A 26,335-nucleotide genomic window follows, 5' to 3' on the forward strand; every position below is an offset into this window, starting at 1 on the left:
TCACCTACATGCTTAAAAGCAGTTTTGTTCAGTTACATTCATTATAATCCACTTCATCCAATTTCCTTTTACTGACATGCCAAGGATAACCAGCAACGAACTGAAATGAACTAATCAGAAAGGGATTTGTCAGTGTTAGACTGCTTAGGAACATAGCTAAGGAGAAAGAAAGACCTCTTTTTTTGTTCCTAGCAGTACAGGAAGATAGCCATGCCACAAATCTCAGTTTTAGTCAATGATGAACTAAGAATAGTTAATATTTTAAAAGATCTACGTGGATATAACCTTTTATTCTTTTACAGCTACAGCATCTCAAGAGCTGGATCAAGCAGATTTAACAGCAATGCCTAATGACTCAGGAGTTATCATATCTGAGCACGTAGGTAAATATAAATGTAGAAAACAAAAAAATAATTGGACTATTGTTTGGTCTAATTATCCTCATGCTGCCCCACAAATAACCTGTGAAAGCAATATTATATATGGATATATCAAGGATAGCACTTATAGGAGGGAGGGGGTGGTGTCAGCCAAGACACGAGTGAATCATTAATCACAGATTTGAGGTCACTTTTCTATAATACATTATGACATGAATAATCAGACTAGTTGGAAATAAGCTATATAAAATTTCACTACTAAAAAAAGAAACAACTATGAGCAATGACACTTCAAACTTGTCATTGATTTGGAAGGTTTGGGAATCAATGAACATCCTATAGAGACATGGACAAAATTGTTGGTACCCTTCCGTTAAAGAAAGAACAACCCACAACGGTTACTGAAATAACTTGAAACTGACAACACTAATTAAAAAAAAAAAAAAAAAAAAAAAAAAAAATTACTGAAAATTATCTAATGAAACTTCTGAATTAGGGTTCACTTGAACTGAAATGATGGTACCCCTAGAAAAGATTGAAAATAAGTTGGCCATAGGGACATGTTAAACTAAGGCATGTTCTGTAATTAGCATCACAGGTACCTTTTAACTTGCAATCAGTGAGTCTGCCTATTTAAAGGGTGAAAAATAGTTACTGTGCTGTTTGGTATCATGGTGTGTACCACACAGAACATGGACCACAGAAAGCTAAAGAGAGATTTCAGGAGATGAGAAAGACAATTATTGGCAAGTATGTTCAAGGTAAAGGCTACAAGACCATCTCCAAGCAGCTTGATGTTACTCTGACTACAGTTGCACATATTATTCAGAAGGTCCACAGGGTTGTGGCCAACCTCTCTGGAGGAGGAAAAGTGATGACAAATTGAAGCGAATCAGAATCAGAAGCCTTTATTGTCATCAAGCACAAGTGCTTGATGAAATTGTGACAGCTGCCGCTGGTCAGTGCATTACAACAAGTATTAACAGTAATATACATATACATCATCACACATCAGTGTCAGATCGCATCATCTGTCACTGTTTGAGCCAAAGTGGACTTAATAATGACAGAGGAGGACACTATTGTTGAAAGCAAATCATAAAAAAGCAAGATGAGAATTTGCCAAAATGCATTTTGACAAGTCACAAAACTTCTGGGAGAATGTCCTTTGGACAGATGAGGCGAACTGGAGTTTTTTGTCAAGTCACATCAGATCAACATGTACAGATGCAAAAATGAAGCATACAAAGAAAAACACTGTACCAACTGTGAAGGAACACGGAGGAGGCTTGGTTATGTTCTGGGGCTGCCTCGTTATATGTGATACAGGGCGTCTTGAATCTGTGCAGGTACAATGAACTCTCAAGCCTGTCAAGGCATTTTGGAGCAAAATGTACTGCCCGGTGTCTCATTCGCAAGTCATAGGTACTCCAACAGGACAATGACCCCAAACACTCAGCTGAAAACACCCAGGAATGGCGACATTGGAATATTCTGGAGAAGACATTGGAATATTCTGAAGTGGCCTTCTTTGATCCCCAATCTAAATCCTATTGATCATCTGTGGAAGGAGCTGAATGTGCAGTCTTGAGAAGCACCCTTCAAATCCAAGACAGCCGGAGCAGTTTGCTCATGAGTTGTGTGCCTCAAAAAGTTGTGCAACAAAATATTAAGTTAAAGGCACCATCATTTTTATCTAGTCAGTTTCATTGATTTTTTTTTTTTTTTTATTAATTCTGTTTTCAATTAAAATATCTGATCTTCATTAGTTAATCTTCAGTAATTTTTAAAAATTTTAAATTTATTATTACTTTTCTTTCGTTAATGGAAGGGTACCAACAATTCTGTTCATGTCCGTAAAGGTCAATGTTGCAATAATCATTGTACATCTGATGCTGATTGCCATTTTAAGGGCCATTTTTTTCCCTTGGCAGAGGCATGTTTTCAGTGCAGTTTGTATGTACCATTCCTCAGCAGGATAACACAAATGCTAACAAGCCAACACTCGTGAATCACTCTACAGAAGTTCATACTGTAGTTTAACTTTCCTTTTTATAACAAGAGGTCTGATTTAAAAGTCCAGCAAATTGCCACATTAAAAATCAAAAACTGACCCAATTGAACTTTGGCCATTTCCTATTCAAGATCCTCTTCTGTGGTACTTTTCATCTTCCAGTGCAATTGCCATTATTAGATTGCTACCTACAAGTCCCATTCAAACCACATGCACCAGGTCTGCAGTTATGACCAGGCAAAATGTAATAATTGCAGCCACACTGAAAATAGTCCGTGTGTGTTCATGACAAGAATATCATGAAAGGGAGAATTTATACCATATAAGTTTTTTCAATATTATAGACCCATTACATGGAGTTTTTTGGTCACACTTTGTAGATCTAGGAATGAGAAGTGTGCCTCTGCCTAGAAAAACTAACCCTGTGTCACACATGAGGCTTTTCTGCTGCCTGGCTCTTGCCCTGCCCTTATCCCCGAACTGTGTGTTAGAGACTGATGATGAAGCATATGGATAAGTTCAGTCGGGAAGTTAACTTCTTTTATTGGTAAATGGGTCATTACTGCTGTTTCACTGTCTGCATCTCTTCAGCATTTCCATAGTGTCACCTCATATACCTCCAGCGAACCTTTTCCAAGTTCTTCAAGATAGTCAGATACTGACCCATGTTCCTGAAATATCACTGCAGCTTGGTTGTTCTAGCATATCCTTCACAAGATGGTCATTCAGGTATTGGCCATCCACTTATTCACATTACCATGACTGTCGTTAATTTTGTGTCTTTCTGTCCCCCTGTTTGTGATTTTCCTCTCTGTTCTGTACATTTCTGCAGACCTGTGTTCACTGCTGTCAGGTAAACAGGTTTTTTGTGAAGGAAGACACCTGAAACGCTTTAATTAAAAAAGTAAAATATTTAATGTATTAAAGGATCAGAAAAAATACACACATGGCCATGTGGGGAATCAGAGTAATAGTGTGCACTCTCTCTCTTTGAGCCCTTGTTCCTGTCTAACCAAAACATTTTTATACTGTCAGCCTCCTGTTATCTATAACATAAACAATCTCTGGGTGCTATGAGTTGACCTTCATCACAAGCTGGTTTTCATGACTCATGATTCCTCAGCTGTGGAGTCATGAAGTACATCATCTTCCTGATGTTTTAGTTATGCGTCCTTGTGGGCGTTCCTCAAGATAAGATGTACTGGAACAGAGTTAGTCTACTACTTTCTGATCAGTTGCTCTCTGTCTAATGTATTATTTAATTGTTTATTATTTGGTTGATTCGCTGTTTATTAATTAATTTACTGGAGTTTTACCTTTAAACAATTGTCCTTTATTCACTGAGTGAAAAATAATCCCTAACAACTCCCTCCTTTTTCACACCATTCAGGTGTGAAAAAATTTAATACCCCTGTGGTTATTAACCTATTGATTAAAACTAAAAACAACATGCAAACAAACAAAATGGCATGAATATAATATATTTTAAAGCACAATAAGTCACTTCAAACCAGAGTTGCCCTCAAATGATTTCTCTGAGCCACTGAGCTCTGTAATCAGTATTTATACTTTGACAAGGTCACACACACACATTTGTTAGAGGCAGACAGAGGGAAAGAGCAGCTCTCTTTTTTCAGTAAAGAATGGAGAAGCATATGAAAAGCATTCTAAGACATAATTATTATTAGCACTCTTATTTCCTAAAATCACCCTCCTTTTCTATAAAGTAAGACCAAACAAACAAAAATGCCAAGCAAGTGGACTAAAGCACGAGACACAAGATCATAAAACATAACCTCAGAATATATCTGTTTAGAGCACATCACATGAAACAAATATTTATTTTCACACTTTCATTAATTAGTATTTATTTGCTGAATAATTGAGCCTGTCATTACAGGTTCAGACCCCTCTTTTTATGTCTTTTCCCAGGTGACCAATTCCTAGGAGAAGAGGAAAAGTTAGAATTTGTCCATCTGATTTCCCCAAACATTTTCTCATCATTAAAGATACAGGATTCATTTATTTATTTGAGTTCTTTACTAATTTTGACAATGCTCTGCAGAATTGAACTGCTATGGTTAAATATTATTTAGACTGGGTAAACCACACAAGTAACATCTGTCATTTTATTCTGCTGTTAATGATGTTCAGTTCTATCACTAAGTTTTCCAGTTAGTCCCTTTAAAGTTAATCAACATTCCTGATTTAATATTATAATTAACCCAATCTAAGTTTTGTTTAATTTTGACCGAAAAGGCATACAGTGACACAAACTCTGCTGCTGTACCTTAAATTTGTTAAGAACTCCACCAGGAACTCTTAGGCATAAAGAGGCCTTTCAGGCTGATTGTTTCATTACAACCTGGGCTAATTCAGACACCATTCCATTTTCCCAAGACTCCCATCCTCCACACGTCAGTCCTCTGTTTGGGATACCAGGGATTGTTAACGCCATTCTATACTCGGATAACAGGCCATCACACTGAGATGTTCCCATCCACAGTGTGACGGACAGGTGTTCTAGTCCAAGGCAAAACATTCCCTGTAAAAGGCACATTTCCTTATCAGGACATAGCGGGGAGCAGTTACTGGTACCTATGAAAACTAGTCCAGTTGTATTTTATTGTACTGATTTTTCCCACTGTCTTTTAGTTTGAAAATTGAGTCTGAGACTGCAGGCCTTTGGGGTCAACATCTAAATATGAATAGAACCTGTGGTCTGATCTATTCAACATGATTTTATTTATTAATTTTACCCACTAAATATAACACCCTGACTCAAAGACTATCAATTTGAAATCTACACACTACAATTTGGCAAGAGACATATTTAACAGCAGAAGTGTATGTTTGAAAGATCTATTATTCAGTGTCTTCATATTAAAGATCTCTTGATTAGTTTAACTCCCGTCTAAATTTCTCTATTCTAGAAATGATTCAATCTATTCAGATGAAAAATAAAAATGAATTAATGCTCTAAAATCAACACTTAACACAGATTTAGGTCAGAAACCAGGAAAAATAAAAATATATGCTATGCTTTAAACAATTGTCCTTTATTCACTGAGTAAAAAATAATCCCTAACACTGGCTACAGACATACTCAGTGTTTGTTGTCTATTGTTACTCAATACTCATCTTTTCTTCTCTTCCAAACCAGTTAAGGCGGGCAGCCCTTCCTGATTCTGCCTGAGGTTTCTTCTTTTTAAAAGGGAGTTTTTCACCCCACTGTTGTTATGCTTGCTCATAGCGAATTGCTGAATTTCTATTTATAAATGTAGGTCTTCTCTCTTACTTTGTAACATACTCTAAGATGTTTTATCTAATGAATTGGTGCTATATATATATATTGAATTAAATTAAAACTGCTCCATCAGTGGTATCTAAAGTCTGGGCAGTCCTGTCCTTTCAAGTCCTCTCCTTATTTCATTTGTGAAATTACCCCATACAGTCACTTTTCATTTAAATTCATATTACCTCAATACATTTAATTTTACTTGTATTTTTATTTTTTTATTTATTTTACATCCAAATGTTCTTTTCTTGTTGCCTTGTTAGAATTAGGAGTATTAGAGCTCTCAAGAGCCCCCAGTTTTTGTTTCTCAGTACAACCAGAGTGGTAGGTTATCTGAGATTTTTGATTTTTCTTTTTCTTTAGAGGGAATTTTGATACTGCCATGTTTCCCCTCTTGTTCAGCAAAATGCAAATAGTTTGTTCTACATACATGGACAGCTGACTATTGCAGATACACTATATCACCACCCTCTCTATATCCTAGATTTTTCATATGCCTGTGTGCACAGGTGGCTATGGATGATTAGCTGAGCTGTTCCAACAAGAGTATTTTTCATCTTTGTGTCTTTCTTCCTGGTGTCCCGCTTGCTGGATAGCTCGAATGAGAAAAACTACTTTTGAATGCTACTTTATATGCCACAGCCACAGTGCTCTAGATGTTTGATTTGGCAGATTTTTTAATATGTCTACATTTTACCCTGCACATGGTCTTACTTAGCAAGTGTGTCTTGCAACTCATGCAGGTGTATCACTTTTTTAATGTTGAGCACGGATTCTGAAGCCATCTTGATTAACACTTTATTTTAGAAGAGAACGTGCTAAGGCAAAGCATAAGACTAGACATAAAAGCTAGCCTTAACATTGATAGTATGCCGTAGTTATGCAGACATGTAGCCAAAGGCCATCAACCAAATGAAAACATCAGCTTAGATATTGTGGGTTAAGAAGTGGATGAGGGTTTAAAGTGGAGTTAGGAATTTAGGAATTTTCTGAATTAGATTCTTAACATTTAACAGTCTGTAGTCCAGTATAAAATGTTACTTATAGACTAATATAAATAAGCAATGGTGGCCTCAAGCATCTAGTTCAGCCTGTTTCAAGAGGTAATGTCATACCTGAGAACCACACACAGAAATCAAAATGTGGATAGCACAGATAAAATCAGGCTATCCAAGACAGATCCATACTCTGAGTGGGCTAGTTTCTGAGGGGGCAATTTTTATTTTTGGGTCTTGTGTAGAGCACCTCAACAAGTGATGGAAGGATCCTGTCTGCCGTCACCTTTCTTGAGCTGCTGTATTAGCACATTTCCACAGTGAGAGAAAGGTGTGTGCTGCTACCCAGTTTTATTAATGACTTGTGACCAAAAGTGTTCAAGCAACCAACAACTCTCATAAACCTGCAATGCCTGCCTAACATTGAGTGTTCTTGCCCCACTTTTTTAATATTTTCATCTGGGTTTCTAAATGGATGGTTGCGAATAAGTGGCTCATTGTGCAGCTGAGCAGTCATGTACATGTTATCACATCTTGTGACAACTGAGAAGAATGTGGGATGATGTCTTTTAGTGACAAACATTCCTTTTTGCATCATGTTTTGTGTGTTAACCTATAAGAAGTGGCTGGCAGAAAGTGTTGTTCCTCTATGCAAAGCACAGTGCAGCTACAGAGTGCAGCTCATAATCTGGCATTTGGTTAAATGCTTTGTCTCTCAAAAAAAGTCTGACATGTGATCATGAGGTGAAAAAGCAACAAGAAACAATATTTCATGTGTATTTGTCATGTAACTTGCATGAATATTTTTAAAATGCTTAAATAGTTATGAATTCATTTAAACTGTTTTACTGAAGTTTGTATGTACATGACAAAAAATGTTGGAGCTGATGAAAAATATCTGTGCGTTAAAGAACTTGGATATGATTCAGTTATGTTTTTGCTATCCAGGTAGTGTGAAATTTAGTACCCAAAGAGCATCTCTGTCAGTCATGATATTTGTTTGTTTGTATTAATTGTTCTTGAGTTTTCAGACCAGTGAAGACATTAGCTGTGTCCAAATTCAAGGGCCGCATCCTTCGAAGGACCCGGCCTGTGTGGACCGGGTCCTTCGCAGCCCACGAAGAGTGCAAAGCACAGCTGTGGAAAAGATACTGTTGTAATGGAGCATAATTTTGCTCTTTTTTGTGGTTTATCTTTGTGGTTTAATTCTTTAATTCAAATTAAGCTGTTAAAACAAGCATAACAAATTTCAACATCGAGGAATATAGATGAGCGAATGATTAATTTCCAAATATATTAACAGCTCTCTAGTAAGACATTAATGTTGAATAAAACTATCCAGTTATGATGCTTAACTTTAATTTCAGCCAAACCGATCTGGAACAAATGAAACACTGAAATAAACCAAACATCAGCCCTTAGAGATCATCTGAGTGAATTATATCTGCATTTAACTTCCACTCACCGGCGAAAGCCAGTGAGGGTTTGAAAAGGATGTGCCGGGAGTCGGGCATTCTCTCCGGGTATAGCGAGCCTTGATAGCCCGGTCAGCTGACAGCTAGTGAGGCGAGCTGGCTGGTAGAGCAGCAGCGATGGACATCTCCAAAATGTTGGAGCACTTTTTGCAATAAAGCGATATCTTGATAAAACGAGCTAATATTTGAGGTATACACATTTACATTCTCGCCAGAAAACATCTTAAACTATTATTTTGTGTCACAGAAACAGTCATATTTCAAACTTTTGGGCTGCTCTCCTCAGCCCTTGTGTGTTTGAGTTTTGATGCGCAATGAATCATGGGATATGGTAGGCCACAAAGGATACATTGGATCCATCCTTCAAATTCGAGAAACGAAGGACGTGTTCGTTGACCGCATTTGGAAGAGTCTTCGAATTTGGACAGCCCTTGTTACCCCGCTGTGACATAATCGGCCTACAAATGCAGCCTTCAAAGGATGCGGCCCCTGAATTTGGACACAGCAATTGTGGGGAATGGTGTGGAGTTGACCTCATAGAATAAAGCAAGCAGTAAAGAGAAAGAGAAACACACATAGATAAATGCAAAACCTATGAATAAAACAGACATGCAAATTGAACATCATGAAAATGATCAGAAAAGCAATGCCTCGCGTGTCTTGGGTCTGCCCCAGGGCCATGGTGGATGTATAGCTGCTGATGGGTAAAGGAAATATCAGGGTTTACAGAAGGTAAATACTTTGGTGTGATTTATTTTGGAGGTTTTCATTACAATTCTGTGTTAAACTATAGATGCTAATGGTGTTTACCATATTAGCCCCCTAGCAATATTGGTACATGTACAATGTTGTAGCTGGGGAAATTACAAGGTTTTTTCATGTATACTGAAGTTCTAAGTTCTGTAAAGCACAAACAAACTGGTAATACACTTGTTAAGAGGCTTTTGTGCAAGAAAATGAAATAAGAACACTTATGTATGCTTGGTACAGACTAGTGACAATAGTTGTCACTAGTCTGATAATAGTTGTCTAGTCGAAGTTTTGTTGCTGAGTATGAGAGTGTGGGTAATTTGGTGTCTAAGCATAAACTTGGAGGTAATAATTCCAACAATAATCTTTAAATTTGAAGGTGCACCGATGAGCATTTTGAACTTTAACTGGATACTCTCGACAGCCACCTCTTCCAGTTTATCCGGGGGAATACCGAGGGATTCCCAAGCCAGCCGAGAAATATAATCTCTCCAGCGTGTCTTGGGTCTGCCCCAGGGCCTCATTCCGGTAGGACATGCCCAAAACACCTCACCCAAGTGGTGCTCAGGAGGCATCCTAGCCAGATACCTCTACCACCTCAACTGGCTGCTTTCACTGTAAAGAAGTAGAGATTAGATTAAACTTTATTAATCCCTTTAGGAAGATTCCGTCAGGGAAATTAAAGTTCCAGTAGCACCTCTTACAGATAAAAAAGGGACACAAACACAGCTGGAGTCACAAATAAACAAACATATGAATAAATAAATAAAAAATAAAACAGACAGAACAGAAAGGTAGATATAATATGTCTAGCAGATAACCTTGTTATTGCACATTTTCCAGTAGCAGCTCTACTCTGAGCCCCTCTTGAATGACCACACTCTTCATCCTGTCCCTAAAAGAGAAGCCCGCCACCCTTTGGAGGAAGCTCATTTCCACTGCTTGTATCCCTGATCTCGTTCTTTCCGTCACTACCTAAAGCTTGTGACCATAGGTGAGAGTAGGGATGTAAATTGACCAGGAAATTGACAGCTTTGCTGTTACACTCAGCTTTCTCTTTATTACAATGGACTGGTGCAGCATCTGCATCACTGCAGCCGCAGGCCCAACCATCTGTCAATCTCCTGCTCTCCCCTCTCCTCACTTGTGAACAAGGCCCCAAGATGCTTAAACTATTACACTTGGGGCAGAAACTCGTCACAGACCAGGTGTGGGAACACCACTCTTTCCTAGCTGGGGACCATGGCTTCAGACTTAGTGGTGCTAATTTTCATGCTGCCACTTCCCACTCAACTGCAAACCGCTCCAGTTCAAGCTGGAGGCCACCAAATGATGAAGGGTGAGGAGTGTGATCCTCTGATAGTTGGAGGATTGGGAGACCACCTTAGTCTCCCAATCCTGTGGCACTGCCCCAGATTTTCACGCAATGTTGAAGAGGCATGTTATCCAAGCCAGCCCTACAACATCCAGAGCCTTCAGGAATTTAGGGCAAATTTCAGTTGGAGATGTTGGAGGAGTTGTTTTCTCAGCTACTGCCCAAGATGCATCCCGGTGGGCCTGACAGTACCCATTAAGATAAGATAAGATTCTTTCTTCAGCTTGATGGCTCCCTTCACTTCCACTGTACAGTGTCTGGTTTGGGGTTTACCACAATAGCAAGCACCAACCACCTTGGAGCCACAGCTCCATGTAGCAGCCTCAACAAGGGAGGTGCAGAACCTGGTCCATTCAGACTCAATGTCCTCAACCTCCCTCGGAATGCTGTAGAAGTTTTGCTGGAGTGGGAATTAAAGATATTTTAGAGGGGGGCCTCTACTTGACATTCCCAGTGGACCCTCATTATACATTTTGGTGCACCAGATCTGTCCAATATCCACCCCCACCACCTGATCCAACTTACCACCAGGTGGTGATCAGTTGGCAGCTCAGCTCAGCTCCTCTCTTCACTTGAATGTCCAGAGCATACAGCCACAGATCTGATGATACGATTATAAAATGATCACTGACCTGTGACCTAGGGTGTCATGATGCTAAGTATGGACATCCTTATGTTTCCTTATGAGCATGGTGTTTCTTTATGGACAAACTGTGGTTTGCACAAAAGTCCAATAACACAATACCATTCGGGTTCATATCAGGTACGGCACTCCTCCCAATCAGATCCCTCCAGGTCTCACTGTTGTTCCCCAGTTGAGCATTAAAGTGGCTGTAGGGGTGGCTGTAGCTCAGTAGGTAGAGCAGGTCACCTACTGATCGGAAGGTCAGGGGTTCGATTCCTGGCTACTCCACGCTACATGCCAATGTATCCTTGGGCAAGATACTTAACCCCAAGTTGCTCTCCGACCGTTCCGTCGGAGTGTGAATGTGTGTGGATGTTATATAATTAAAAAGCCCTTAGCTTAGTTAACATGGAAGTGCTTGGATGAATGGGTGTGCATGGGTAAATGTAAAAAACGTGTTGTATAAGCGCTTTGAGTGCTCTGACTGAGTAGAAAAGCGCTATATAAGAACTAGTCCATTTACCATTTAAAGTCTCCTAGTAGGATAACAGAGTCACTGGATGGAGCACCCTCGAGCACCCCACCGAGCAACTTCAAGTCATTTGGCATGTAAACACAAACAACAGTCAGGACCCATTCCCCAGCCTGAAGGTGCAGGGAAATGGCCTTCTTGTCCACTGGTGAAAACTTCAACATACAGGCAGCAAGCAGAGGGGATACCACTCCAGCCTGCCACCTCTCACCGGGGGCAACTCCAGACTGGAACAGAGTCCAGCCCCTTGCCAGGAGACCAGGAGTTGAGGTGAGTCTGACTATATCTAGCTGTATCTCTCAACCTCACACACTAGCTCAGGCTCCTTTCTCACCAGAGAGGTGACGTTCCATGTCCCAATAGCCAACCTCAATAGCTGGGGAATCGATACACCAGGTCCTCCACCGGGCTACGGCCAAACTACTATGTGCCCTCCCTTGAGCAGAATCCCCAGGCCTGGCTCCAGAGTGGGGCCCCATTAACCCTGTCCCAGGCAGGGTAAACTGTTCCCTTGATCTTTCTGACATAAGGGTCTGACAAATCTGACATGAAATTTATAATATTTGTCATTTACTACTGCCTGAGAATACTTTTACTGCCTGCAGAGGTTTTTTGTTTTTTTTTAACCTTATACTGTGCCCCCTTTATGGGGCAAAATATGAGATGCTTTTTTTATTCTCACCTATCCTATTGTGTACACTTTGTTTCCCTCTTATCTTGTAACGGCAGCGCCTCTCGGTGATGGCAGCAAGGCCGCAGACACTTATCTCCCTATGTTTGTCTGGTTGTTTGTCTTTTCTTGGATGGGTGTTCTGTTAACTATAATTTCCCCATTGTGGGATCAATAAAGTATCATCATCATCAAAATTCCACATAACTGGTAGGGTGGAGGAGCCACAAACTGACTTTTGATGAGACATTAAACTTTTCCAAGTGCATCTCGCTTGTAAAAATGGTAAATGTTTGCTTTCAGTCACTGCTTTTTATTGTCACTCATTTGGTTAGGTTTACCAAAAGAAAAGAAAAGAAAACACCTGCTTAGTTTTATGTACAGTAAATACATGAAATGACCACAGCCTTGTAATGCCCCTAACGCTGCACATTCTATGCTGGCAGCCTGAAAAACAACAAGCTTCTGTTCTGTTGCCCATTTAACTAGGGATGTGTTCCACCCTAGGTAAAGACTATAAGCAGATATTCATGAGTGCAGCAGGTTGTCTATGCAAACATAGGCTATTTTGGCCTTCCTAAAGATCTGGTTTCTAATGTCACTTTCCTGGTGAAGTCTGGGAGCCTAAACATGTTTCCAGTACCTGAACATCTTTCACTAATCAGTTTTGGCCCCTAAACCCATTCTAGTAGTATTGTTGCCTTGTCCTAACCAAATATCAACTGAAAACAGAAGTAATTCTAAGAAATAAAAACCATTAGAACAGCTACTCTTGTGCTTGAGCCACTCTACTGTCTCTTCCTTCTAAAGAAGAACTTGTCTGCAGCTACCTTATGTCAGCTAGGTACTGAGTTTATTTTCTCTCACTTTTTGCTGCCTGCCTTTCTCCATTTTCCTTCCTCTGCCCAGTGCATGAGCACAGAGCTTCCTGTTGGTGGTCTTTGGCTTGATGTTTGACTATAAATAATAAACAATGCCATCATATTTGCACCCAGCCTGGCCTTAGTTAAAAAGGTACAGTGAGTTATTTATTTATTTGTGTGTGTGTTGCTTTTGCTTCAGTTTGGCATAAATAAAAGAATGTTCTTGACAGAAGATGTGCGTGACATCAGTGTCATAAAGCTTGATGACACTGCTGATCTTTTTATGCTGTTAATCTCAATAGAGTATAAATTAGATTCACATTGTCTGGATGGGCAAATCTTAAATTGGAAGTGAATTGCTGAAGTAATAGAGGGGACTCTTCAAAGTATGTGTAACAGAGTGGTCATTTAACAATTCAACTGAAGGAACCACATTAGACCAAAACAAGTATAATACACTAGCTTCCTCCTTTGCTCCCAATGATCAACAGTCCCACTTTTGTCCATTGCAGGGCTTTGTCAGTTTTACACAAACACAGTTATGTGGTTTTTGTGGCATTTGCTGAAATGTCTTGTGTGTGTTCATCTTGTCAATATATTTTTGCTGACGATTGATGAATGCATTGTTAAGTTATGATAGTCTTATTGTCTTGAATATTGGTGTCTTATTCTAAATATGTGACAAGTACATTTGTAAAAAGTATTGGGCTGTGTAGGGTGGAATGGGATATACCTACACAGCCTATTTCAATGTTACAGTATACCTTTAGGGTAGGTAGAGCTAGGGTTATAATATGCAGTGTATAGGCATAAACCTGTTGGGAAACGTGACTCTGGGGTAGAAGCTTAATCTGTAAGCATGAGAGAAGAATGACTTTTCTGCTTGGCTGATTAGGCCACAACCTGCTGGCCTCAGTGCCTTGTCAGCTTCTCAGTGCTGAATGTCTTGTTTATAAATAAAGATTTTTGCAAATATAATTTCAGCCAAGCATTTGACATTGCCACTGACATCAAAACACTTTCTTTCCAGTTGGCCAAGGAAAAGAAGGTGTTTTTTTTGGGACACTGCACATAAACATGGCCATGCATCCCTGAAAAGTGTTTACCAAGCTGCTTGAAATGACCTCTGTAGAAATGTTCACTTATCACACAGGATCATCTGTGTCATAACTGAGACTCATAATTCCAAATCAGTTTTGTTCTTTTATTTAATTAATGAAACTGTCTTAATTATATAATCGTATTTTTCTGTTTATTATATAATTGTGTTTTTCTGCTTTTCACTGGGAGTAGGAAGTGTAGTGACATAGGATAATGTAATCTGATAATAGGTTTGCAGGCCTGGGTGAGAACATTAGATATAAATTCAATAATGCCAGATTTGTGGTTGGACAATTGGATTTTGATTGGCATAATTGACAATTACCATTCACCGGCATGTAACACAGCCCATTGTTTAGTGTATGAGAGTCATTTGTTGTCGGAACAAATGACACTGTGAAACAGAACAGTGACAAACATCTTATTTGTCCTTGATTAGCAACAATGTCTATGTGCTGAATGTGTTCACTGTCATTACCATTATGGTGAGAGGTCTATGAAAGACAGTACAAAGTACAAATATGTTTCTTCAATTTTGTCCTAAGCTGCAACAACATGCCTATTTTTTTTATGTTAACTTAAAACGTATTTTCATGGGTAAGTAAACATGAAATGCAGCCTAATATGTTCTTTCAAGTGAACACAACACTCATAAATTTCACTGTTAGTTAATTTAATCATTTATGTATATCTGAAATAACTCCCTTATATTGTCCATCCATCCATCCATCCATCCATTTTCTTCCGCTTATCCGGGGCCGGGTCGCGGGGGCAGAAGCCTAAGCAGAGAAGCCCAAGCTTCCCTCTCCCCAGCCACCTCCTCCAGCTCATCCGGAGGGACCCCAAGGCGTGTAAAATTGGTGAACAGATAAAGAAATACTACACTATACCATTCATGATTTATGGTTCACCAAAATCATCCATTTTCTTAACTGCCTTTCCAATTCAGGGTCATTGGAACCAATCCCAGTTGACAGAGGGCAAGAGGCAGGGCTCTCACTGGATAGGCCGTCAGTCCATCACAGTCCATTTCACAGACAGACAGCCAACCAATCACGCTTTCATTCACACCAGTTAACCTAACCTGCATGTCTTCAGACTGTGGAAAGAAGCTAGAGAACCTGGAAATTTTTAGGTACAGGGAGAATATGCAAAGTCCACACTGAAGAGCTCCAGCCAACCAGGAGGTTCAAACCCAGAGCCTTCTCGCTATGAAGCCACAATATTAATCACTGCAACACAGTGATGTGCAGGTTAGAGAATTTACAGTTATAAAGAGATCTGAACAATTTTTCAAAAGTGTAGTACTAAAATTAATCGCCAGCACATACAAAGACAGTTTACAAGGATAGATTTTTACTAAAATGGTAAAATGGTAGCAGAGTTGACAAAATGACCCAGTAATCTAAGTTATTGTATATAAAAATATTTATGTTCTGTGAGACATCGGTAACATCAGATCAAGTAAGGCCATACTTGATAATCGATGTGTACTAAAATAATGAACTTGATTAGCCATGAACTCAGCTTTTCATTTCAACATTTCAAAAACAGAAGAATGTTGTTTATCCTTCCAAACTGAACAGATTATGCTTTAAATTGCAGTTGGCTCAAAACCAGTTGTGACAAGGTGTTTCATAAGCATTACACTGTACGTGTTCATAAACAAAATATTTGCGTGACAGTGTTCACATTATACAATGCATAATATACATTAATATCTATCCATTTAAACCCCAAAGAACACCTGTGCAGAGATCTGAAATGGCAGTTGACAGATGCTAACCATCCAATTGGATGCAGCTTGAGAAGATCTGCCAGGAAGAATTCCAGATGTCCAGAGTGTTACAAAATTTACACAAGCAAAATTGATGCTGTAATAGCTGCAAAAGGGCTTACCCAAAGTATGTAATAAAGTATAGGGTTTAATGCCATCTGATGTGAATGTAAATTTGGTTAAAAACAAAAATCTTATTAAATCTCATCACAAAAGTCACTTGCACACAGCTGAAAATATTACTTACGATGTGTAATCTATTGAGTAGGAAAAAGGGGAAGGGGAGGGGATTCAAGTACACTCTCCAAATTACCTTCTTATTTTGTTGCTCAGTTGTTATTTGTCTTGATCTAATGTTCTTTTTCTGTTCCCACCCACAAACCCACTATTAGGTTTGATCCATAGTCCCCCTTTCTTCCAATTGTCAAAGCCCAATTGCACTGCTGGAAATAAAGATCTGTAAAGAAAAAAATAATAATAATATAATTGTGTGAAATGGTGACAAAAAGTAGTCTATTTGTTTGCATTCGTGGACATGATTTTTTTTTTTCCTTTTTTTGATGTCAGTGAGTAATAATTTTTCCTTTCTAAGGAGACTTGTCACCCAGACAACCTAGAAAATGGGCCTTTTTCTTTCCCTAAGCCTAACTACGAAGTTGTGTTGCCTAAACATAACCAAACAGCTATTGAAAATCAAAGTAAACATCAAGTGAAAACAAAACTTTAAAGTAAAAATAATGTGGCAAAAATATGGTCCCATGGGGAAATTGAACTGCTGTCTCTTCAGCTGTCCCCAGGGGATGCAAGCAAGTTTTCAGAAATGGCCACTTAAATGACTATTTCAGCCTTTTTTGTTTCCACTGTAGCATAGGCGCTCTCAGACTCAAGGTGTTGTAATAATTGTGTGGCAAAACAACATGAGCATTTGCTATTTGCATGTTTCCATTTTCTTTTCTTTTCCAAAAAAAATGTTTCTTATTTCAACTTTAACCACTTGACAGTGAATCCTGCCAGCAGTTTTTCAGGACACTGAGAAATATCTACAAGGTACTTTTTTCTCCTGATGACATAATTTTTCCAATGCAAAGGTTACTACAGAGATAGTTTATAACTGTAAAATGAAGGTTCAGGCTTCCTAAAAGGTTCTGAAAATCAAATTACTTATGTCACCAAAAACAACAACCTCATACCTTCTCTCCTGTTTATAGGGGCAAGTCAACAGACAGAATGTGATTATTTCACAAACCGGCATCAGACTGTATGGCAGCACCTGAATCTGATGCTATCAGCCCATAGAATGGCTGTTATCAGTACCATACATATTGCTAGTTGTTGATCTCCTCCACTTACTGTAAGTAGGTCAGCAGTGATAGTTCTGGATAGGCAGTGTGTTTCCAGGTTAAAACAGCAACTAAAGTCCATATAAGGAGGCTGAGGGGGTGTTTGAGGAGTTATACAGTTGGTGTTCAACTGTAACAGATGAAAAACACTGGACTTTAATTACCACTTTTACACTGTTTGGTGAGATTTTGGTAAGAAGGAAGAGATTTTATATTCATTTTCTCACACAACAAACAGATGCTTCTTACAAAATGTGGGTTGCTTTCTGTTTATCGCTGATTATTCTGAATGATAATGGCCTTCTTAAGTTGCTAGTAGGTAGAGGAGTGTGTCTACCAGCAATATATGTAGGACTAAAGATAGCTGACAGTGGCCATTCAGTGAGTAATTACTTATCTCATTGTGCACAAACGGCAAACACAATATCCTTTGTGTTTCTCTTAATTTTTTCCACAAGATTTACCTGGTCAAGTGTTGAAGGTTTGCATATTTAATATAGTTAATGTCACGTGTGCTAATAACTGCAGTGTCTTTGGGATATAGGTATCAAAAACTGCCTTTGTGAAAATCAGCATGCTAAATAGAAAACATTTCTAATCTGTGATATAGCATATTAAATAGAACAAACTGATCTCTCTTGACAGAATCTATTAGTGAAACTCTTCTTCCACTATGTTGCTTAGTCAGCTGCAACTGAAAATAAATTTGAAAAAATCACACTTGAATTCAGAAAGCACTGAGTAGTGAAATATTTTTAAATATACTGCATCAATTTAAACCTTGCAGGCTTACTCATAATTTTTTATAATTTTGCCTTGCATAATTTGAAGATTGTCAAAAGTTATTTGTTATTTCACACTTTACTTTTTTAAAATGCAAATATTGTCCTTAATGCTATTTCTTCAGATTGTGTATTATTTGGCAACATTTTTTTTTTTTTTAAACATAACTATAACAAAGTTGTGATGCTGTCACAGACTAAATCCAGATAAAATGAACATAAAACATTTTTTTATTAAGCAACACTAATGCGCCTGTCAGTGCCAACATTCTCCAGTCACTGCATGAGGCATTTTAGCCACTATGTGAAATACTGTAGCTAAATATGTTGAACTTGGCGGCACATCACCTACTACCTAAGAGTTTCTGTTCAATTCATTTACATGTGCAAGCTACAGAAACGATGGTACCTTAAGAGGAAATGAAAGTCATTCTCACCTTTCACTAGCATTATGAATAACGAGTGTGAAACCTCATCATTCATAATGACACTGATCATCTATAACAGTTTCAGATATGATAAAAACCCAAGCTCATGTAGAAGTAACCTATTTTCCAATTCTGATTTCTATGGATCCAGTGACTTTAACCTTGAGCAGTGAGCAGAGCAGATAATAGGTTTGTCATTGGAGAGCTTCCACCTTCCCACATAAAGAACCTTTAAAAGAGATATATCTCTGGCCTCATACTGATGAAGTCTGTAGTGTTTGGGGATTATATCTCGATTCATTCTCATTTACCTTCCTGTGGGTCTCTAATTTAAATGACCCTGACAGGATCATTAAAGCAGAAGTTATCAACTCTGCCTGTAGATGAGATGTGTCCTTAGACACTAAAAATTGGTCACCTTTTCACTTTCACAGTTACCTGGTAACCATGTCTTTCATAAGCTTTGAGGTCTATCTACCCTCACTGATAGGAATTTTTTAAATCTTTTGTAACCACACCCATTCAAAGGCCAGTAGAATAAAGGTCAGGGGTTTTATCTACTCTACACTGGTGAGATGCATGTCAGCTACTTCACAAGGTAGCAGTGCTACAATACACTAAAAACTTTTTTAAAACTGGACACTTCTGATCAATGTACTACTTTGTATATATTCACAATACTAGGTGGATTAGACAATTTTACTTAAAATTTTCATAAATATTTGATGCTAATGGACTGTGTGTTATATATATATATATATATATATATATATATATATATACTGCAGTTTTTCACAGCTCAAATACATTAGTTTCTTTCAGCACATTATTTTTCTTGTATGGTGAGCATAAATAATTATTTAACAGATAAAGAGAAAAATATTTTCTTTAGGAGAGCATTTGTCAGGTAATCAGCATGACTCAACATGGATGCTGCAGCATGATAGCGCGGTGGTTAGCAGTGCTGCCTCACAGTAGAAGGTTCTGGGCCCCTGGCCAGAGCATTTCTGTGTGGAGTATGCATGTTCTCCCCATGTCTGTGTGGGTTCTCTCCGGGTACTGCAGCTTCCTCCCGCAGTCCAAAGATGTGGAGTTAGTAGGGTTAGGTTAATTGGTGGTTCTAAATTGCCTACAGATGTGAATGCAAGGGTGTTGCTGTTAATCTCTTTGTTAGCCCTGTGACAGATGGGCGACCTGTCCAGGGTGTACCCTGTCTCTCGCCCTATGGCAGCTGGGATAGGCTAAGGGCAGGATAAGTTACAGTTTATTATTCACCACAGCTAATAAGGTGGCTGGTAGGGGGTTCTATCGCCTCCATTGTTTTAAGCATTCTGAAACTTGTTGCCAATCTTGTAGCTCAGTATCTTGTTCCAGTCAAAATTGGAAGCATAGTTCACTGTATGTGAAAATGAATCTGTGTGGGAAGATAGATTGTGCTTAACACTGCAGAACTGAGACTACCAAACAGAAGAAAATTATTTCAGAGTCTATAATTCCTTTAAATATAAGTGTAAAAAGACTGTGGCAGGTAGAAAAATGGTCAGATGACAAGTGACAAAAAAAGCAAAATCAGTTAAAACAAAGAAAGCAGACCATTGTACACTGCAAGAGCTAGTTATAATTCAATGCAATTTTATTTATATAGTGCCAAATCACAACAAACAGTTGCCTCAAGGCTCTTTATATTGTAAGGTAAAGACCGTACAATAATTACAGAGAAACCCCAACAGTCAAAACGACCCCCTATGAGAAAGCACTTGGCGACAGTGGGAAGAAAAAACTCCCTTTTAACAGGAAGAAACCTCCCGCAGAACCAGGAGGGACAGTAATCTGCCATGACCAGTTGGGGCTGAGGGGAGAGAGACAGGACAAAAGACATGCTGTGGAAGAGAGACAGAGATTAATAATAACTAATGATTACATGAATTGTGGTGTATAAGCAGAGTGAATAGAACCCCCCCTCCCCCGCACCCCCCAGCAGCCTAGGCCTATTGCAGCATAACTAAGGGATGGTTTAGGGTCACCTGATCCAGCCATAACTATAAGCTTTATCAAAAAGGAAAGTTTTAAGCCTAATCTTAAAGATTAAGGCTATTTATAACACCCTGAATTAGCAAAATAATAAATAAAATTATTTGGAATAAAGTTTGTGAATGGTAGCCTGATCAGCATTTGGCTGATCAGAGCAGATAGTATAGCTCTGTAACTTCAGATTTCATCCTGTTAGTTCTGTCAGCAGTCACATCAACATTAGTGACCCGATTCCACTGGCAGTCATATATGCCTTGTCATAATATTGCCTCCACCATGTTTGGTGAATGATGTGGTATGCTTCTTTTCCCACATTTTTATCTTTCTATCAATGTGATTTTCTGTTTTTATCTATTTATCAACTTAATGACCATGAAATTATGAATAATTATAGGCACTTTTAAATCAGTACATCCAGAGACGGCTATTTTCTCCAGGTGCACATTTAGGCGAGAATCGCGGTGTGCAGAAAACTCCTTTCCAAAAGTGCCTTTTTCATTGGTTTGTATGGGACAATTCCTGTAGCTTTCTGAGGTATGACATCCCATAAATTAACTCTGTTTGAATTTTTCACTTATCTCGCTTCTTTGTTTACGTCTACCAATCCGGAGTTTTTCTCAGTTTTCCACCCTTTCTAATTCATTGATCGAGGTCTCAGGATTCATTGAAAGGTAGGTAGGATGTTGAAATGCATTCTTTTCTAATATGTGATAAAATTTTATCGCAGTCTGAACAGGTGAAGGGCTATTTTGAAGCCCAGGTGTTCAGGTGGACGATCCAACATGGCCTGACTATTGGGGGACCTTACTTTTTCATCATAAGTTCTCCCAAGTATGTAGCACTAATTATGTTTATGACAATTTGTTCACATTTGCTATACACTGCTAGCTAAGTGGTACTATTTAGACTTACTTTAGACTTAGGTCCTCCTGCGCCGTTCGGCGCATTGGGCGGCAAGTTGTCTCCATTGGGATCAATTGCTAGCCGCGGCTTCTGCCCCATCCCAGCCGATGTCCAGGGTCCGCGTCGTCGTCACTGGTGATGGTGCTGCCAAGATAGGTGAACTTTTGCACCTCCTCAATTCGTGACTGCCCGATGGTGATGGGAAGGCCCGCTGCTGCATATCCGACCCGCATGACCTTGGTCTTGTCAGTGCTGATCCGAAGTCTGACCTTAGAAGCTCCTCCGTTGAGACTTGTTGTCATCTCTTGTATGCTCTTGGTACTAGAACCAAGGAGAGCGATGTCGTCAGCGAAGTCCAAATCTGTGTCGGTTTGGCTCGCGCCATGGGATCCCAAATCCGACACCGCCCATTGTCTTCCGAAGTACGAAGTCGATTGTTAAGAGGAACAGGAAGGGGGAGAGGATGCACCCCTGTCGCACACCGGTCTCGATGGCGAAAAATTCCATTGTTCCTTGTTCTGTTCGGATGCAGCAGCTGGAGTTGCTGTAGAGGCTTCGGAATACTTCGACGAATTGGTTGGGGATGCCGTCCGACCTTGTGATCTTCCACAGCAAATCCCGATGAACGCTATCAAATGCCTTTTTGAAATCCACGAAATTGATCATCAGCCACTGTTGGTACTCCAGGCTTTGCTCGATGATGGTTCGTAGGACAAAAATCTGCTCCGCGCATGATCTGCCACGTCGGACGCCTGCCTGCTCCTCTCTGAGCATTTCATCCACCGCGCCCTGGAGCCCTCGTAGAAGGACGATGCTGAACACCTTGCCTGAGACTGAGAGGAGGGTAATTCCTCTCCAGTTGTTGCAGTCCACCAGGTTGACTTTCTTGGGGAGTTTCACGATCACTCCTTTCTGCCAATCCTCGGGGACCTCTGCCGTGTGCCAGCAGAGGTTTAGAAGATCCGTCAGTTCCTCGACGAGGCGCTGTCCACCGTGCTTCAGCATTTCTGCTGACACCATGCCCTGGCGCTTTGTTGTTCTTCAGGAGCTTGATCGCCACAAAAGTCTCCGCTGTTGTGATTGCATCGGTCCTGACCGCAATGTCATTCTCTGGGGGCGGGTCCTCAAACGTGAAGGTCGACTTGGGGGGGGGGGGGGGGGGCTGGTTGAGGGTCTCCTTGAAGTGTTCGACCCATCTCGCATCTTTCTTTTCTTTGGTCAGCAGTGGCCTGCCATTTTTTCTTTGATGGGTGCATCATGACTGCTCTTCGCTCCGGTGAGGTCGCGGACAATGCGATAGAGTGTCTTTGTGTTGTTCTTACTAGCGGCTTCCTGCGCCTCTTGGCCCTTCTTTTCCAATCAATCTCGCTTGTCTCTCCGGCAGCTTCTCTTCACATTTCGATCCATTGTTCTATAGGCCTCCTCTGCTTCCCTCCGGTCCCGATACGTCTTCACCTGATCTCGCTTGTGTTTGATGTTTCGCCTTTCGTCGATCAGCTTCCATGTGCGGTCCTGGATCCATCGCTCCTTGTACGATCCTCTTCTCCTGCCAGTGACCTCTTCAGCGCATTTGATGGTGGCGCTCTTGATACCTAGCCACCGTTCTTCTAGGGTTGGTGCGTCCGCAAGGACTTCGAACCAATTTTGCAACTCAATTTGGAATCTCTCCACTGTGATTCAGTCTTTGAGTTTGTCCACTGCAAACGGGCGGGGTTGCTTGTTGTTTCTTCAACCGAAGTCGAAATTTTCCGCTAAGGAGAAAGTGGTCGGAGCCGACGTCTGCTCCTCTGCGAGTCCGCACGTCTAGTAGCGATGATTTCCACCGATTGGAAATGCAGATGAAGTCGATTTCGTTGAAGGTTTCTCCGTCAGGTGACTGCCACGTTTTCTTGTGGATAAGCTTGTGGTTGAAGTATGTGTTGCCGACTGACAGGCTGTTGGCTGAGCAGAAGGAGAGCAGCCACTCGCCGTTGTCGTTTCATCGGCAGATCCTTGAGGCCCAATAACATGTTCGAATCCAATTCGATGGTTGCTGATCTTGGCGTTGAAGTCTCCCATCAGCAGAATAAAGTCGTGTCGAGGGATTTCATCCGGTGCTGTTTGAAGTAAATAGTATAAGGCGTTCTTTGCGTCGTCATTGGCATCTTCGATCGGGGCATAAGTTTGGATGATGGTGATCTTCGTTTGGCTTGCTTGGAGTCGGGCTGAGATGATGCGGTCACTGATGATTTTCCAGCCGATAAGCGCCGCCGCCGCTTTGGATATAATGGTGCCAACACCGCGAGCGTGTTCGGTGTCGTGGCCCGAGTAGATGATCATCTTGCCCTCACTGACCATCTGTCCATTTCCTGTCCATCGCATTTCGCAGATTCCCAGGGTGTCCATCCAATACTCGTCAAATTCTTTGAGCAGCTGCGCCAATTTGCCACACTGGTACAATGTCCTCACGTTCCATCTTCCAATTCTTGTTAATCTTTCACAGAGCTTCATGATTCGCAGAGCTAATTTGAAATTTTGACTTATTAAAACAAAATTTTGAGATACGTAACTCAAAAAATTTCGAATTGTTTTCTCAAAATTTTGAGATCCCTAACTTGAAATTTTGAGCAAATATCCTGAAATTTCAAGTTATGGATTGCAATTTTTTTTTTTTTTTTTTGTGGTGTGAACAAGCTTCCATAACTTTGTGCTCAGAGACTGGAAAATTGCTACAAAGGTCTGTCAGCAAAGTGGGTGAGTGAAGCTTGTGGTCTTTTCTGACAAATGAGACGCTCAGTACCAACCAACAAGGATGTCAACCAACAGAGAGAATCAGCGCTTCCTCTTTTTCAAAATAAGTGCTTTTCAAAATAAAATGTGTACACTGAAATAAATAGGGAGAGAAATAGGACAGTTTTCTCTACTGGGTTACACTGTTCACACACTGCTGTGAGATGGCATCCCATTCTTCAACCAGCATTTGTCACAAGTCAGCCAGTATGGTTTTGTTGTTCACTCTGGCTGGAACAGCATGCCCAAGCTGATCCCACAAGTGTTCAATGGCAGGCAGGCCATTCCATTCTCTCTACTCCACAAATTCTGGAGGTATTTGAGAGTGCTTAACAGTGATTAAACCCTGCTCTGTGGGGAAGAACATTGTCATCTTGAAAGATAGTGTTTGTTCCCAGATTGTGGACATATGGGATTGCCACTGGCTATAGAATCTCATCTTGATATCTCTCTGGATTGAGATTGACTTAAATGATAACAAGCCTGATATTATGCGCATGGGGTGCCAGAAGTTCAAAATAAAAGTCAATAAGCTGTTTGGCATTAGCAGAGAAGTTTTGGCAAGTTTTTCATGGAAACAACTACATATTTAATATTTATTTCTGTTGCTCAACCCATATATGCATTTTCCTTACAAATTTGGCACCATCTAAGGGGAATGGGCTCTCCAAAGGTGTAAGATTTATTGCCAAGAAGCATTGTTATAACAAAGAAATAACTGACCAAACACAAATTCCCTTACTTTTTGTGCTAAGTTTACATCTTTGTCCACAAACTTATAGATCTAACTGTGCATTGTTAAACATCATACAAAGGTTATTTAGAAATAACTTCCAAATAACCAGCCATTGATGACTTATTGGAGTGCCTTACTATTGAAATATTGCCTTACTATTGAAATAGAGATGGAAAAAATGAAAAACATAGTTGTTAGCTGTGTGTACAGAACACCAGGATCTAATATTGAATTGTTTATTAATATAATGGAGGATCTGTTCTCATTAAAAATGCAAAAGATTAATTTAATTTGTGGGGATTTTAATATAGATCTGCTGAATCCCAACAAACACAAACGGACGGATGATTTTATTGAGTGCATGTACAGCATGGGTCTTTTTCCAACAATCACAAAGCCAAGTAGAATAACACCTTACAGTGCCACTCTGATTGATAATATCTTTATAAATAATATAGATAGTAATGTAATCAGTGGATTGTTGATGAATGACATTAGTGATCACCTACCTGTTTTTTTAGTATTAGAATGTAGCTATAGGAGAGAAATTGTGAAACAGGAGGTGCTATATAGAAGGGTGAGAACTGAGGAGGCCATATCCGCTTTCAAAATGAATTTACTAAACTATAACTGGAAGAGTGTATATGAAGAAGGTGATGTAAACAAAGCATATGAATTGTTCATACATACTTTTAAAACCTTGTACAATAAACACTGTCCAATACAACAATATTGTCACAAAAACAAGTTCTCAAAATGTCCTTGGATGTCCAAAGGATTACAGAATGCTTGTAAAAAAAAAATACTCTTTATAGGCAATTTATAAACTGTAGAACGAAACAAAATGAACAAAGGTATAAAACATACAAGAATAGGTTAATCAGTATCATTAGGAAATCCAAAATTGAGTATTATAATAAGATATTTAATGAAAATAAGGACAATATTAAAGAAACATGGAATATATTAAATATTATTCGAAATAAATCAAGCAAAAATAATTATCCTGATTATTTTATAGAAAATAATATGACAATTACAAATAGGAATGTGGTGGTTAATAGATTTATTGATTTTTTTGTTAAGGTAGGTCCAAGACTGGCCAAGGAAATACAAAATATACCATCAGAGCAGAAAAGTGTAAGTGAGTTTTGTGGACTTAATAATTCAAATTCATTATTTTTGAAACCGGTAGAAGAAAGAGAGATTATTGAAATGGTAAATAAATGTAAAAATAAACTTTCCACAGACTGTGATGATATTGATATGATGGTAGTAAAAAAGGTAATTGATGGAATTGTGTCCCCTTTAACATATCTGTGTAATTTATCATTCAGAACAGGTACATTCCCTGAGAGAATGAAAATTGCTAAAGTTATTCCTTTACATAAAGCCGGTGATGTTCATGACTTTACTAACTATAGGCCAGTCTCTTTACTTTCACAGTTCTCTAAGATAATGGAGAAATTGTTTGTGGCAAGGCTTGACAAT

At 39.5% G+C, this 26,335-nt stretch overlaps 1 protein-coding gene across 1 annotated transcript; it reads right to left on the reverse strand.

Annotated features, from left to right (window-relative positions):
• Positions 1–22,557: 22,557 nt before the first annotated feature.
• On the reverse strand, positions 22,558–23,829 carry LOC115779979 (craniofacial development protein 2-like). Its single transcript, XM_030728889.1, is given in 3 exon segments — positions 22,558–23,047; positions 23,049–23,316; positions 23,319–23,829. Coding segments are annotated over 3 exon segments (1,269 nt in total).
• Between the last annotated feature and the right edge of the window lie 2,506 nt (positions 23,830–26,335).

Source organism: Archocentrus centrarchus, chromosome 5, assembly GCF_007364275.1.
Source record: "Archocentrus centrarchus isolate MPI-CPG fArcCen1 chromosome 5, fArcCen1, whole genome shotgun sequence".
NCBI lineage: Eukaryota > Metazoa > Chordata > Actinopteri > Cichliformes > Cichlidae > Archocentrus > Archocentrus centrarchus.